The sequence below is a fragment of the Nelumbo nucifera genome, chromosome 8, assembly GCF_055504915.1.
Source record: "Nelumbo nucifera cultivar China Antique chromosome 8, China Antique-T2T, whole genome shotgun sequence".
In the NCBI taxonomy this organism is placed as follows: Eukaryota; Viridiplantae; Streptophyta; class Magnoliopsida; order Proteales; family Nelumbonaceae; genus Nelumbo; species Nelumbo nucifera.
In genome coordinates, this window is record NC_142656.1 from 16112684 (window position 1) to 16129920 (window position 17237).

The 17237-nt window shown below is 37.6% G+C and overlaps 1 protein-coding gene across 1 annotated transcript; it reads right to left on the reverse strand.

Moving 5' to 3' along the window:
- Positions 1-1828: 1828 nt before the first annotated feature.
- LOC104592511 (uncharacterized) lies at positions 1829-14915 on the reverse strand. Its single transcript, XM_088892791.1, has 3 exons — positions 14148-14915; positions 11243-11430; positions 1829-2648 (listed from the first exon to the last, which is right to left on the reverse strand). Exons 1-3 carry the CDS (start codon positions 14695-14697, stop codon positions 2124-2126), a joined length of 1263 nt encoding a protein of 420 aa, XP_088748917.1. The 5' UTR covers positions 14698-14915; the 3' UTR covers positions 1829-2123.
- Positions 14916-17237: the final 2322 nt, after the last annotated feature.

The following is a 17237-nucleotide window of genomic DNA, read 5'->3' on the forward strand; positions in this document are numbered from 1 at the left end:
TGTGCAGGTTTGTAAATGAACCACAACAGAACAGAACAGGTATGAGTTAAAGTTGCCTAATTTAGGGGTGTTCTCCACCTGAATGTTCATGCTTCTGAAAAATGCAATATCAGCAGTAAAAAGCAAAAATGCATTCATGGATGCGTGTTTCTTTTTTCAGAAAAAAGGTGAAAACATTTTTTCAATTTAATTCATAAAAATATCCTTGTCTTCGAAACCAAGAAAAATATTGATGAGCATTTTTCCCCATCCCCCAAACTCATACCCCCCCCCCCAAATCAGCCAAACACCTTACCAAGTGGCACCTTTAATATGAGCTACTATTTAGTGAGTAGTACAGACACCAAAATTTCCAGGGACACCCCTAAGGCTGCAACTTGGGCCAGGTTGGCCCGAACCCAACCCTAACCCAATCCAAAAAAGTTGGGTTGGGTTGATGTTCGAGTTAGGGTTAGGGTTGAAATTTATAAACCCGATATTATTTCGGGTTAGATTAGGGTTGACCCCTTAGCCAATCCGACCCAACCCGAACCCGACTCTATAGTACATGTCATATATAAATATATGTTATATGTAATATATAACATACATTGACTTGTTTAGATGCATGATATTTGTATAGTCCCCACCACATAGTATCATGTATTTCTTTTAAGATAATCACTTCACTTAATCCTAATCAGAAAGACTAAAACCTTAATAATATTATTTTATGTTTTTTGAAAATTTTATTCTTCATCCCCTCTATGTTATTTGCCGCCCAAGAAAGATCTATCGTAAGTCATAACTCATAATAAACTATAGTCATTTCTAACACTTGTTTTTCTGAATTTTGTACTAAAAGAACAAAAAAAATAACATTAACAAACAAATACTAATGAAACATAGGATTAATCTATGTAGTAAAAATTGAGTTGAGATCTAAAATCGAAAAATTCTATAAGGTTTTAAAGGATGGGAAGAACGTTGGATTGGGCTCAACCTGAAATTGACTTCGGGTTGGATTGGGTTGGGTTAGTGTTGAAGGAATTTAATTAGGGTTAGGGTTAGGGTTGGGTTGGTCGGGTTGAAGGTCGGGTTGGGTTAAGGTTAGGGTTGGGGTTTAGAACTTAGGGTTGGCCTCAACCCGACCTAACCCAGCCCGACATGCAGCCCTAGACACCCCATTCCCAACCCACATTTAAATGGATTAGATCCAAAAATAAATACAAATACCAAAATAGAAACAAAGGTGAACTAAATTCATTCAAGTAGAAGCTCCATCAGAGATGCATAATATTGCATGCTTAGCAAATAATGTCAACCAAACCACTAGAGGAAAGTATGTTTTTGAAAGCAGAAATTCAAGAACACTTTCTGTTCAGCTTTGGAAACAAGAAATACACTACAAAAACAAAAAAAACATGTCTTTTTTTTTCTGCTTTTGTTTTTGGAACCTTTGTTTTGGAAGGTTCTGCGTTATTTCGAAGCAGGTGCAGGTATGGGACCTTTATTTTTGGAACTCAAAAAATGTTCACATTGGAGAAACACCCCCATACTTGTTTAAAATCAAATCAATTACATTTGTCATGCCAATGAGAAAAACAGTTCAGAAAAAAAAAAAAAAAAAATTATGTACCAAGGAAAAAGCATCATATGATTCTAACTCTAAATGTTAACATTGCCAAACCGATGAAATGCTTATTTGGAAGTTCCTGGAATCAATTCTCTTTCTGGTAAAATCAATTGATTGGTCAAATGTTTTCACCTATGATAAGACAGCAAAATCAAGTAACATACATGAGGGCCAGAAAGAGGAAAAAGAAACAGAGAAGTCAAGACAACCATCAGTAGCAAATTATCTACATTTATATATCTCATGGAGTGTTCATCAAACAATGGCAATTTCCTTTCAGGCTTCATGTTTCAGCCATGACGACCAGAGGATCAAAATATACACACAATAAACAGATGTGGCAAAGGACAACGATGGTGAGACCCATCACAGTAACAATGGTGATTGATAACGTGGATATCTATTGATTATTAATTTAAAAGCAGGGGTTTATTTTGCATATTGAAAGGTAGTTTCACGGCATAGAACTTTACATAAACTTGGCAACAGAAGCTGTCCCAGTACTGACTCAATCAAAATCATCAACATTAAGCCAGTCACTGGATTCACCTTCTGAATCTTTCTCATGGGAAGTTAGTCGGACTGCATTTTTCCTGCTACCCTGAGTGCCAGAATTATCATTCAGTTGAATCCATTCACTTGAGCTTTTTGGGGAAGAAGCTCCCACAACCTGTATCGAACTTGAACTGGGTTGTCTTCTAGGAACATCATTGTCATCATCATCATCCTCTAGATCACTGAAAGAGACATCTTCCTCATTTCCAAGCTGTTTCGGGGCATCAACAGAAGTGCCTGTTCCATCATCTTCTTCTAACCATTGTTCAACATTCTCCTGTTCATCAGTGTCTACCTGGAGTGCTGCATTTGCAGTCTCAGCCAGAGACTCCTTTTCCTGAACTTCGTTGTTCTCTTCTTGGATGGTACAACCCTCATTACTCACCTCTACATGAGAATCATCATTTTTTGGGTTTTCTAATTGTGTATTCTTCCTAGCCTGAAGCTCCTGCAATAGCCTCTCTCTTGTTTCCACAATCTACAAGTAGAAAAACTTGAGATATTTATTTATGACATAACAGTGAAACATTCATGTGCACATCCTAAATAAAAAAGCAAGGAAAATAAAAAAATTATGTAAAAAAATTAAACGAGCTTTTATTGGTGTAGCAGAAAAGTTTGGACAACCTGTTTTGATATAAAAACTGTAAAAGAAAGAAGAAAAGAAAGAGAAGAAAAGGTTTCAGCTGAGAAAGAGAGAGGAGATATAGAAGAGAACGGGAGAAGCTCAAAATTAGGTCTGGCCGCCCCTTTCATTAGATTATATACTCATAAATAAAAGAGAGTACAAAGACAAGTATGCCCTTAGTAAGTCAGCCACTTGTGAGAACTTAAAAACACTCTTAACTTAAAACATAAACTAATGGGCCTAAGGCCCAATAACTCCCTAACTATGCTATACATGGTTTTAAAAACGAACCGGTTAGGGGTCCAGTTACCGGTTCAAACAGTCAGACCGTTCAACCCGAATGGCCGGCCCGTTTTGACAAAAAAAATAAAAAAATTTAAAAAATTGGAAAACGGTCAAAACCGTTCGAACGGTTAACCGGCCGGTTCAGCGGTTTGCTGACCAAAATCAATGGTTTTGGAGGAAAACAGAACCGGTCAAGTGACCGGTTTCCAGTTTTTCCAGTCCGGCCATCCGGTCCGGTTTTGAAAACAATGATGCTATGTAAATAAAAAACATGTTATATCAGCCCAAAACTCAACACTCCCCCTCAAGTTGGGAATAAATGTCACACACTACCAACTTGCGTAGATCATGCTCCAGCTTGTTTCTTGTAACTCCTTTTGTAAGAACATCAGCAAGCTACAAGTCAAATGCAACATATGACAAGGAAACAGCAAACTTCTCCGGATGTCACCCTTTCCTTATAAAGTGTCTATCCACTTCTATATGCTTCGTCCTATCATGCTGAACTGGGTTGTGGGCAATGTTAATTGCTGCTTGATTGTCACAATATAGCATCATAAGTTTTTCAGCCTCAACTCCAATCTCCCCTAACAAGGAATGGATCCAGATGAGCTCTAAAACACCATGTGTCGTGGCTCTGTATTCAGCTTCTACACTTGACCTTGTCACAACTATCTGTTTCTTACTCTTTCATGAAACTAAATTACCTCCAACAAGAGTACAAACTACTCCTAATGTAGATGTCCTGTCATCTAAACACCCTGCCCAATCAGCATCTGTGTAAGCCTCTAACTTCAACTACCCATGGTTAGCAAATAATATGCCTCTACCTGGGTGTCCCTTTAAATAGGAAAGTATCCTGTCGATAGCCTCCCAATGCTGAACTCGTGGGGCATGCATGTATTGACTCACCACGCTCACTGCATAAGAGATGTCTAGTCGTGTCATACATAAGTATAGCAACTGCCCCACAAACCTCTGATATTTTCCAACATCCTTCACTAGTTAACCCTCTAAAGCACTTATCTTGTGGTTCTAGCCAATAGGTTTATCAACTACCCTTGCCCCAAGTTTTCCTGTCTCCTGTAGTAGATCTAGAACATACTTCCTCTATGAGATGAAGATCCCATGCTTGGACCTTGCCACTTCAATGCCCAGAAAGTACTTCAGCTCCCCAAGATCCTTAATCTCAAACTCTTTGTGTAGATTCTTCTTCAAGGTACCAATCTCACTCAAATCATTTCCTATGACTACAATGTCATCCACATACACTATCAAACCTGACACCAACGATCCCCTCCTCTTCACAAAAAGAGTATGATCAGATTGAGTTTGAGTATAGCCAAATACAACTAATAAACTTCTAAGCCTGTCAAACCAAGCTCTGGGTGATTGTTTTAAACCATATAGAGACTTCTTTAACCCACATACCTTTCCTTTTTCCACATTATTGTAAAAGCCAGCTGGAAGGTCCATATACACCTCCTCCTACAAGTCCCCATTGAGAAAGGCATTCTTCACATCAAGTTGGAAGAGTGGCCAAGAGTATGTAGCTGCTAGTGATAGAAGAATCCAAACTGAACTCATCTTTGCCACTAGTGCAAAAGTTACCAAGTAATTTATGCCATAAGTTTGAGTATACCCTTTTGCAACCAACCTCACCTTGTACCTTTCTATACTCCCATCAGCCTTGCACTTCACTGTATAAACCCATTTGCATCCAACTTGACTATAGTGATGGTTCCGGCCCCAAAGAAGTCTCCAACATCTCCTCCCCCGGATCTCATTTCTCCTATAAATTTGTTTTCAACTCCACAGCCCTCCATAACTCTCAAAATAGATTAGGAAATCAATTTGAGATGAAAAGAAAGGTATTTATCTCCTTTAGAAACCTCAAACACCCTCTTGAAACCCTAGAAGCCCTTCCCTTCAAAGATTCCCTTTTTTTCGTGGGAGTGGGAGAAGAGAGAGAAGAGGTTGTTGCTCCCTCCAGACCTCCAAAATGGCTAGGACTTGAACCACCCACTTCAGAAAACGTCAAGGAACCCTAGAGCGCCACTTCATAGGTCAAAATTCAAGTGTCCTACTAAAACAGGACTCTCCCCCTTTCTCTAGTTCTTCCTGATTTTGGTGTAAAACCCTAGACCAGTTACAAGGGATTGCAATTCCACCAAAAAATTCAAAAATTGGGCTTACCTAAAGTCTTCGATCAGCCCTTTACCTTATCATGCAGTCAGTCGATCTAGGGCTACATGATGGAGCAGCTCAAGAAATCTTTAAACTTGCTCTGATACCAAGTAAAAAAGTTTGGACAACCGGTTTTGATATAAAAATCTCAAAATTAGGTCTAGTCGCCCCTTTCATTAGATTATATACTCATAAATAAAAGAGAATACAAAGACAAGTATACCCTTAGTAAGTTGGCTACTTGTGAGAACTTAAAAACACTCTTAACTTATAACATAAACTAATGGACCTAAGGCCCAAAACTCCCTAACTATGCTATGTAAATAAAAAACATGTTATATCAACCCAAAACTCAACAGGTGTGATGGGGAAATTTTGACTGATAAGCATGAAAAAATGGGTTTGAGTTTGAGAGCAGCCACTTGGTGCTAAACCACCAGACATGAGGCCAATATCCAGCCCACCCCTCATAACAACAACCCCCTTAAAAAAATGTTGTTATTATTGTTGTATTAATGAAGGATTTGAGTTAATGAACCATCAAAAAAGGGTTCTTAAAAATGAAAAAAGTATTTGGATATACATCTGACTCTGTAAAAAAGGATCATTCAAAATATCAACAACAAGACCATGTTAACTAACTACTTATGCAAAGTGGAGCATGGAGAAAACATGAGCCATGGGAAATCCATGTTTACCCACACAGATGAACAAGGTATCAACTATCAAAATGCAAGTTATACTGAAAAATGAAAATTGAAGGATCCAGGATCCAATACAATATGGAACCCTTGTACAGGTAACCAGGTATCATGGTCATATTCTTCTATCCTCTATGGGCATAAGATGGTTAAGATAGCTGTCTATCCATCTCCATTGATCAAGAAAGAAAGGGGGTATCCAGAAAACCAAATGGTCATATTCTTCTATCCTCTATGGGCATAAGATGGTTAAGATAGCTGTCTATCCATCTCCATTGATCAAGAAAGAAAGGGGGTATCCAGAAAACCAAACCATCTACTGAGAATTTGCTCATCCAGGAGTATGAATGAAAGCCCCCCCCCCCTGCCCACCACCACCAAACACTCACATTCCACCCCCCAAAGGATATGCTTTTCTTGCCTTCTATTCCTATTTTGGTCATTTACCCATAAAGAGAACCCTTTATGGAGAAAAAGGATTCATATATCCGGCCCCAAGGAGTTAACAAATTGTGTGTGTGTGTGTGTGTATCTATGTATGTATGTACATGTGTGTGTGTGTGAGAGAGAGAGAGAGAGAACCAGGAACAGAAACAGATGCTAACAAAAGTAGGAAGGGACTGTCTGGGGCTTAAGAGATCTTCTTAATAAGGTGGTTTGGTTAACAAGGAATATGATAGTGAGGATCCAATGGGTAAGAAGATCGGCTAATGAGATGGTTGATTGTCTTGCAAAACAAGGGGTTAACAAGGATTCTCTGTTTTGGGCAGCTTTAAAATTGTGTATTATCTCTCTACTAGTGGTTACTTGGTTTTCATGTAGTTCTAATATTTTTTCATAAGAGTAAGGCTGCACCTCGAGCCTCTCTCTGGGCTTATTTGCAACAGATCCATCTTTTGATTAATGAATTAAATTTCAATTATCAAAAATAAGTAGAAAGGGACTTATAGGTGGAACCGGACCAACTTTAGGAAGAAATAAGAGGGGAATTGCATCACCTTATGTCACCACCACCACCACCACCAAACACTCACATTCCACCCCCCAAAGGATATGCTTTTCTTGCCTTCTATTCCTATTTTGGTCATTTACCCATAAAGAGAACCCTTTATGGAGAAAAAATGATTCGTATATCCGGCCCCAAGGAGTTAACAAATTGTGTGTGTGCGCGTATCTATGTATGTATGTACGTGTGTGTGTGTGTGTGTGTGTGTGTGTGAGAGAGAGAGAGAGAGAGAGAGAAAGAGAACCAGGAACAGAAACAGATGCTAACAAAAGTAGGAAGGGACTGTCCGGGGCTTAAGAGATCTTCTTAATTAGGTGGTTTGGTTAATAAGGAATATGATAGTGAGGATCCAATGGGTAAGAAGATCGGCTAATGAGATGGTTGATTGTCTTGCAAAACAAGGGGTTAACAAGGATTCTCTGTTTTGGGCAGCTTTATAATTGTGTATTATCTCTCTACTAGCGGTTACTTGGTTTTCCATGTAGTTCTAATATTTTTTCATAAGAGTAAGGCTGCACCTCGAGCCTCTCTCTGGGCTTATTTGCAACAGATCCATCTTTTGATTAATGAATTAAATTTCAATTATCAAAAATAAGTAGAAAGGGACTTATAGGTGGAACTGGACCAATTCTAGGAAGAAATAAGAGAGGAATTGCATCACCTTATGTCACCTGTGGAATCACACAACCAAAAAGAATGAGATGGCATATGTCTTGGACTGATGTTACTCTTTTTCCCCCTTCCATAACATTTTTTCCAATTTAGTATTTAAAAGAGAACTATGCAGCTGTGAGCTCCAATGTACATGTTTTTTTTAAATCATGATACTTACTTGTATTATAATGTAATAAAGAGAAAATAGAAAAGGTACACAAGGAGTATATTGAAGGGAAAGGGGGAAAAAAAGAGAAGCCTTTTTTGGATGAATAAAGAAAAACTTTATTACTTCAGAACTTAATACAGAACTTTAAACTCATACAACAGCCCTTGGAGAGGTGAGACCTGCAGCCTCTCCCAACTGATTACAAGGAAACTAGAAAGAAGAAAACATGCATTACAGCTGAGCCCAAAACAAGACTTCCATATTTGTCCCTTTCTTAGCTAGCGAAAGCATTTGCTGATCTCCCCACCAATTGTATAAGAACAGACATAATCCTTGTCAACCACTTAAGTTTTTTTATTTCATTCTTGTAGGGCCATATAGTATCCTCAGGGTTCTTCAACCACCTCACTACCACCTTTGAATCCCCTTCAATAGCTGCCCTACACCCAGTTGATTTCATTCTTGTAGGGCCATATAGCTGCCCTACACCCAGTTGATTTGCAAATTGCACTCCTTGAGTTCCATGGTCTTTAACCAATGGATTGCTTGATTCAACACACAATCCTTTAAATCTTGGCTACTCCTCTCTTTCTCTTGGAATACTTTAGCACTCCTTTCTTCCCAAATTGTCCACATCAAGCCTGCTCTAGCACATCTCCAAATAAGTCTCCCTCTTTTTTTTCCAAATGAAGGTAGAAGGGCTAAAGATCATGCTTACTTCTGCTGGCATGTTCCACCTACACCCAAATAACTAAAAAAACCAAGCCTGTAATTTTGCAAAAAAAGGACATGACAGTAGTAAATGGTAATAATCCTCCCCATGAACTCTACAAACAATACACCAGTTGGGTGAGATACAAAGGAAGGGTCTTCTCTTTTGTAGATTATCTAAGGTGTTCACTTTCCCATGATACAGTTCCTGACATACCTGAGGAACTGAGGAAGAACACTATGAATGGCTTTCCATGAAGTTGCCAAAGTAGCCCGCATCCATTCTTTGAACTCCCATAAATACTTCCTACCACTTCATGCCATAGCCTCTCTCTCTCTCTCTCTCTCCAAAGACCACCATCACAACCACTTCCCCAATAAAGCTTGATTTTTCTTAACCACCTTTCCTAATCCCAAACCACCCACCCTCCTCTTTGTTTCTACAAACAACTTCCCACTTCAACAAATGGTCCTTTTTTCCTTGTCCCAGTTCCCAAAGGAAATCTTTCATTAGTATCTCTAGCTTCTTTGCTTCCCTAGGTGGTATCCTAAAGACAGACAGAAAATAAGTAGGTATGTTCACCAAAATAGCTCTTATCAAGGCGATCCCACCACCCAAGGAAATGTAGTTCTTCTTCCACGAGGCTAGTCTCTTCTCTCAAGATTTTCTATCACTAGAGTCCAAAACCTACTCTCCCTAGAGTTTGCCCTAACGGAATCCCTAAGAAAGAGATAAAACACTCAAGACACTCTATAATAGTCTCGACCTCCCTATTCGTCAAATTGATACCCGTAACCCGCTATACAACTCTTTTCCAAATTTATTTTCAAATTGGAAATTCTCACAAATCCTCTAATCAACTCCTTTAAATGTGCTATCTTCTCGCTAGCACCCCCATCATAGAAATTCATCAAGTCATCTGCAAACTGAAGATGGATGAATGGGCTTCGATTTCTACTTGACCTCCAACCCTTCATAATATCTTCCCTATCAGCCTTACCACCTTAGTGATGATTCTACTAAGAACATCAGTTACTAGGGTAAAAAGGAAAGGTCGAAAGTGGGTCTCCTTGCCTAACACCCTTACAAGCTAGAAAGAAATCATTCACCACTCCATTAACCAAGATTGAGTAGTGGCAGGTACTAACACACCCAAACATCCATCTACAACACCTCTCTCCAAACCCACAATTCCTCAACACCTCTGAAAGGGGCCTTTTCAAGATCCAATTTACAAACAAAACCTCTTTTTCCAAACCTTCTCATCTCCTGCATACATTCATTAGCAATCAAGATTTGCTCAATTATTTGTCGCCCTCAAATAAAAGTCCCTTGGGCTTGGCTGATGATAGAGGGAAGAACTTCTTTAATCCTCAAAGAGAACACTTTAACCAAGATTATGTAAATACTTGTCACCAAACTAATTGGCCTAAAATCTTTTGGGTGGCTAGCATCAAGCTTCTTAGGTATTAGAGCCAAAAAAGTAGCATTAACTCCACGTCTTACTATGTGCTTATTTGCAAACTCCTTAAAGACATCACACAAATCATCTTTTATTATCTCCCAACAATCTTGATAGAAATCCATTGTGAAACCATCTGGGCCCGGAGCCTTAGCTCAGTCCATTAAAAGAACTGCTTGTTTAATCTCTTCTTCCTAAAAATTCCTTTCTAACCACCTAGCCTTTTCCTCAGCAAACCTTGGCCAATCCACCCCTTCCACTATTGGTCTCTCATCCAAAGGCCTTCTAAAGATGGATTTGAAGTGGTCCACAAACTTCTTGGCAATTTCATCCTGATCGGTAATCACCTCCTCTTCTACCTCTAGTTTGGTTAGAAAACTCTTCCTCCTCCTTCAATTTGTACCAATTCATGCACTCCACCACTCCATTTTATTCACAAAATCCGGATGAATGCCACATGTTTTCAAATCTGAAAGGTCTAGGTCCAGTAACAAAAGACTCCACATCTATTTTGATAGGACAGTGGAGTAACAAAAGAGAAGCCTTTCAAAATACATGTGTTGCCCATCTGTTGTTATCTTTATCATTAATTCATGATATAAACAAGGGTATCCCTTGAAATCATTGCCTCACAAACAACACACACACAGACACCCTGTTTATGTGCCATTAATAAGAAGAAAAAGTGGTTACTATAGAGAAGTTAAATGGATACATCCATAGTTCTCTCATTGCAACCATGATCTGTATTTTCTAATATAAGCTCATACTGATCCTAGTTTCCACTGGACTTATTGAATAAAAGCAACTGTTAATAGACTATAGAGTGTTCCATCTATAGAAAATATAAGACAAAGTGGTATCTGGCAATACAATTAAAGCTAATTGTGTCCAGCTGCAGTCTTTGGATATACACCTATTCTACAATATATGGTACATAAACATACTTGCACAACAACAACCAGCTCCCCCCCAAAAAAATAATTAAATAAATAAATAAATAAAGACAACAATAGACATGCAAAGATAATGATTTTTCAAGTTCATAGATTTGCAGTACAATTTCTTCCATTTTTTTGTTATAATATACATGCCAACCTATAATACCTAGACATGACATGCATGGACATGGGTGTAGAAAGAGTCGAACATGAAGTGGGCACTAAAATGAACTTTCTAACACAACATAGCACCCAATTACAGTCATCTATACAAAATACTTGCCAACTGCAATAGAAAAAAAAAATGTATGACCAGAGAAGTCTTGCCTGGGCTGTTGATAGAAGTCTGCGGTCATCCTCATTGATCCTTGGGTACAACATAATGAAATAGATCATCCAAAAGTGGCCCTCATTCATATGACTTGGGCAAAGCCTAGTCCTAAGAGCTGCCAAGCTTGGTGTGAAGTGTTCAACAGTTGAAGCATGCTCTCTTTGAATATCAGACATATTGAAATCTGCCAGAGTACATGTCAAATTTATAAGTACATCAACAAAATAACAAGTGGCACATTTCGTCAAAGTATTTAAGCTTGATAGCCAAGAAAAATACAGAACAAAGTTCTACAAGATTCACTACCAATCAAAAAGAAAGTAGTGCTAGATTCACTGTGAGAAAAATACACATGTAGCATAAGTTCATAAAGCATATGATTGTTAATTGCCGAACATTATGACTTCTTGCAATAGAAACTATATGTAGTTTAACATCTGTATGGTTATCCAAAGTTAGATGCTGACTAAAATATAATTATAGTTATTATAATACAAAGAAAATGGACAATAGAAAGAAAAATTGGCACTATTATAAAATCTCTAATGAGTAGTTTAAATGGATAATGCAAAAGGATAGCAACAAAAATATAATCCTAACAGTTTTCATTTCAATAGTCTAATCCCAATAGTATCTTACCCATGATCACAATGATTCTAACCCATTATTGTTGATACAATTTATCTCATGTTAGATCACAATGATACTAACATGTGAAAAAAAAAGAAAAAAAAAAACAACTCAAGAAATACTGATGTAGGTGGCCATCAGGCTACCAGTAACCTCCTTAAATTGTTAAAATTATGAATTTATGTGTTTCACATCTGGTCTAATATAAGAATTCAAATAGATTACTGGAACTTTTCCGATGAAATATGTTAAATACACGAGTTTTTTTAACCCCTCAAATCAAGATCTAAATTACTAAATAATAAGCAATTCCCAAAAACTAGAACTTTGACCATTTTTGTCCTACATCAAGAATACAAAGTCCTACTTTTATGTCAGTATGAACATGGAATTCTATACTTAGAAAGGGTTTAATATCCTAACATCAAGTTACAGAACCTAGTGCAACAAAATTAGACAAACTTTGAAGTTTGAATAGAGAAGCCAGATGATCTGTTTTGGGCTACCTTATAATTGTAATTCAGGCTATAATGTGCTTAATTGCTTTGCTCTAAGGGAAGCTGGGGAGGTAACATCTCATGCTTCCTTTTAGGCTGATTGTACACTTTTTCTATTCTATGCTTAATAAAATACCACTCATTTATCAAAAAAAAAATGTTTATAATTAGTAAAGTTGATGGTTATTCATCAAAAAAAAATTAAGTATCACGTTTCCTGGCTTTCCACTCAATGCAAGTATGCAGGAATAGCATAAAACATAGAAATTTTTTAAAATCTCAAACCCAATTACAAACTTTAGGTTAATAAACATAATATATTCAATGGAAGAAGGTTTCCCAGATTGTTTTGTTTTTATTTCCATTTATATTTTTGTTTTCAAAAGGAGATTACCCACATAATGGGAAACATAGGAAGTTAATCTAAAATCTGGGATTTAGCAGGTGTAAAATGCGGCCTTGCCTTGGTATCAATGCAAGTCAATCGTTTGTTAATTAGATATCTAAAGCAACTAGGCTGGCATGCATGATCCTGGATCAATGAGCACTGTCTTATCTCACTTTTGTGTGGGATAAGTTGTACAGGAAACTGCCATATCCACTCACTGATGGTATTATGGTAAGTAATTTAAGGTTCTTGATAGTTGATCTACACTACCTTTTTGAGCTTTCTTTAAGAAACCTCATGATCGAGTGAGAAATAACAATGAAAAGTGAGGTGTATGATGGAACCCTAATGGAGGTTATAACAATGAAATGAGAGTTCAAAGTTTTAAAACATTACATTATTATTTTCTGGTCAAGCCTTCTCTCCAACAGGGAAGCAATAAGTGAGAAAAGTACTAGTTATATTACATATTTAAATGTCTTGGGTGGTAAATAATTTAATTGCTAACCAACATGATCATGGTTACAGGTTAGTGCGATAGAGTAGTTAATATTGTTGATAGAAAAAAAATGCTCAGATCTGCAATGCCCTGACAGGGATAGGCATTTAATGAAGTGAAATATTAGCCTTACTAAAAGTGTTAGTAACTTTCTATCTATTCTTTCAATATTTATAATACTTATCCAACTTTTTATGGTCCGATACATAAATTGTGGTTCACTATTCCTCTCTATTAAGAGTCATATCGTTGGTTAAGAGCCCTAAAACCCATATTGGTAGTCTGGAACCCTTGATGGGCTGGCTGAAATTTGACCTTCCAAGCACTTAAAGCAGAGACAGACAATACATAAGCCCTCCTCGACCCAAATAGGCAGAGAATGATAACATTCTTAACCTCTTTCATTCTCCCTACAGCAGCAGAAGCACAATTTAGGTTCCAAAACTCTGCAGATGAGTACTATCCAGAAAAACAAAAAAACCTCTGCAGTTGAGTCCACTTCTCAATAAAATTATTGGATAGTATATTTAACTATACAAACATAAAGGGTGGCTCCAACATTAAGTACAGCTAAAATAGACAAAGACTGTGGGTTTTACGATTTGAAATGTTAAAAATATTTTTAGTAGGATTTCACAAAACATGACAAACATCAACAAACCAAAAGAGTCACTTTACGGGCTCATCAAGAAACCATTTTTAACAAGGAAAATCAAAGTTTCAATATCTCAATTCTCAGAAATCTTAATATTTAGCTAGTAATAATGACACCGATAATAAATAAAGAACCCACTAATTAAAACTGCAAAAAACGCATAACTGAACCGGCATAAAAGCAATTGCTGACTGAATTCCGTAAAAGAACAAACAGGGCATAATTTGATTACCGTTACTGATCGACAACGGGAAATCAACCCAGAATTCTGGTCTCATGGACATCTCTTGAGCGAACTCCAAAACCTCATCCGTAACCCCAACAATGCCATCACCATCACCACCCCCATGATCCTCCCCAGAAGACTCATCTCCATCTCCGCCCTCTTCATCTTCCTTAAGCTGTAACAGATTCGAGGCTAACTTAGAGATCTCATTAACAGCCTTATTGGTAGACAGCAGAGAAAGCCCCGATCTGAAGCTACCACTGATCTCTGCAAAATCATTACGAATGCCAAGAAACGTCTGGGAAGAAGAATCGGAGGATTCAGCGGCGTCGGAGGAAGAGTCGGTAACTGGCGGAGGAGCGAGGAAGGACGCCACACCCCATAGCTGTCGGCCAATGGTTTTGCCAAGCTCTGATAAGTCCTCTTTCACTCCCCCGACATGAGAAGAGCTCTCTTCTTCTTCTCCTGCAACCTTTTCTTCTTTATTTACTGCATCCTCTTCATCCGATTCCTGCGATTTGAAGGGATTTGGGAGTGAAATTGAAAGCCAAGACATCCTCGAGGCTACGGAGCTTCAGAGAGACCGAGAAAGAGAAGAAATAGAGAGAGAGAGAGAGAGAGAGAGAACACGACAAGGTCGAATCGAACAAGGGCACTGTTTAGGCCGCCCTTTTCCTATTGTTTTTCTCTTTCTTCCTTTTTAGTTCATCTCTTTTTCTGAGAATGATGAGATGAGATTTTTTTTCTTTCGATTTTTCATTTTGTTTTTATATAGAGAGGCCGGTAAACGAGAAACCCTTTGACTAAAAAAATTCCTTAAACTTGATAGAATTACATCAACCGATCAACGGAGGAGGCCAGTAAACGAGAAGCCCTTGACCTCTCTCTCTCTCTACATTTCATGAGGTTGATGGATCAAGGTCATCCTCGTCTTTTAATCCAGACCAGAACCCTAGTTTATTGAGAGTTACCCAAAAAAACAGAGTAGAGAGAACAGAGTAATTTGAGAGCATGGAAGTGAATTTGACAGAAGAAGGCAAGATCTCAAAGCTTTACAGAAATTGTTAACAGCTGAACTGAATGGCTTGTTGTTTTTATCTCAAGTTACTAAAGGAAATTGTAAGCTTCTTATTGGCTGAAGCTGAAATCGGGTTGATTACTGTACCCTATTATAATGTTTTACTATCTAATTGGTTTATCCACCGAAAGTAAAACTGTAAGTCATTCGGTTCAACTTCAACTACTTCTGCTGCTATGAATTGCTCTCTATTTGGGCTTCCTTTTAATCTTTATTTATTCAAGAAAATAAAAATTGTACAAAGTGACTTCAACTTTGAGAATTGAGACTTAGCTAATAGATCATTGTAAAGCTATGCAAGCTGAACTTTGCAAATGGGTCCATTCCAATTTTTCCCGACTTGTAATACTCCAATAAATCATTTATGGCAGTGTTTCTCCGAGGCATTCCACCATGTCCATGTGACTGTGTCATGTAGGCGTATTACTCTTATTTCTTGTTTAATTGAGTTGTTTTGAGCTGAATTCTGTGAGAATAATCTTTGAATACAATGCCATTTTGATATTTCTTTCTAGTTTTTACCTTTTTTTTTTAAGATACCATCCATTGATCTTAAATGGGTCGGTCATTTGGGCTTCCGAGTTTTGATGACCTACCCTATCCCTAGTTCTCCTTTCCCGGAGAAAGGCTCCAGTTTGGAATTTTCACCACATGATAGGGCTGTTTACGGGTTGGGTTGGGTCGGTTTATTGAGGTTTTTCCAACCAATTTGACCTGGTCGAATTACCTGAGATGGAAACCGAAATCGACCTAGTGTTAAGCAAAATCGACCTGATTGGTTTACTGAGGTTTTTCATCCATGCCCCCCATGGCCACCTAGTTTTCTGGAAATATATTTAAAACTGAAATATGTAGTTTAAAAAAAAATATATATATATAAATAAAAATATATATACAAATATATTGGAATATATATTTTTTATAAATATATATCTGACATATTTCATAATATATATTTTTTAGATATAGATATTGGAATATATATTTTCAGATATTTCAGTTTTTAGTTAAGTAGGAACTAAGTTGGTTCGGTTCGAGTCAGTTTCGGTTTTCACACAAAAAAACCAAAACCGACCCAAACCATCGGTTTATGAATTTGTACAACCCGAAACCGACCGATGCTGATGAAAACCCAACCGACTCGGGTTGGATCGGTCCAGATTGATCGGTTTGGTCAGGTTGGGCCTTCTTATGAACAGCCCTACCACATGGGAAGATGCCTTAGACGAAACATGTATTAAGAACCCCGAGTCTATTAATAATTATAGACCAATCATTTTGTACAATGTTATTTACAAAATAATTTCAAAAATTCTGGTGAATAGAATCAAGTCTTTCCTTGATTCAATTATATCGCCTTTATCATAATGTTTTTATTCCAAATAGACAAATTAATGGCAGCATCAATTTTTATTGCCCATGAGTTTTTTCACTCTATCAAAAAAAAAAGACAACTTGAGAATTATAGCTGAGTGGGATTTTATTGAGAAAGTCTTCACAAAGTTTTGACTTCCATAAAAAGTATATTGAATGGGTCATGACTTGCATCAAATCAGCTTACTATAAGATTCTAATTAATGGCACCCCTTCGACAACCATTTACCCTACGAGAAGCATCAAACAAGGTGATCCGCTCTCTCCACATGTTTTTGTGTTGTGTGTACTTTGACAAAAAAGGTGGATCTCAAGGCCTCTTGTCCTAGAAGCCAAACTGGGTTTCAGCTTATTAGGGGGGTCCTCACATTCCTACTTGGGTGCCCCCCTCATTAACGGTCGTGTCACCCAAGGACCTTTTAAAGAGTTAAAGGATAAAATAAGCCAGAAGTTGTCCGAATGGAAGAAAAACACCCTTTCTCTAGCTAGTTGTATTATTATGATTAACGCCACCATGAGCATGATGCTCCAATTCATCATGAGGTCTTTCGAAATTTCAAGAAACACTATGGGGGTGTTCTTTTTTTGGATTTTGAGAAGATGGAAAGTTGGTCAATGGAATTTTGATTCCTATTGATTAAGAA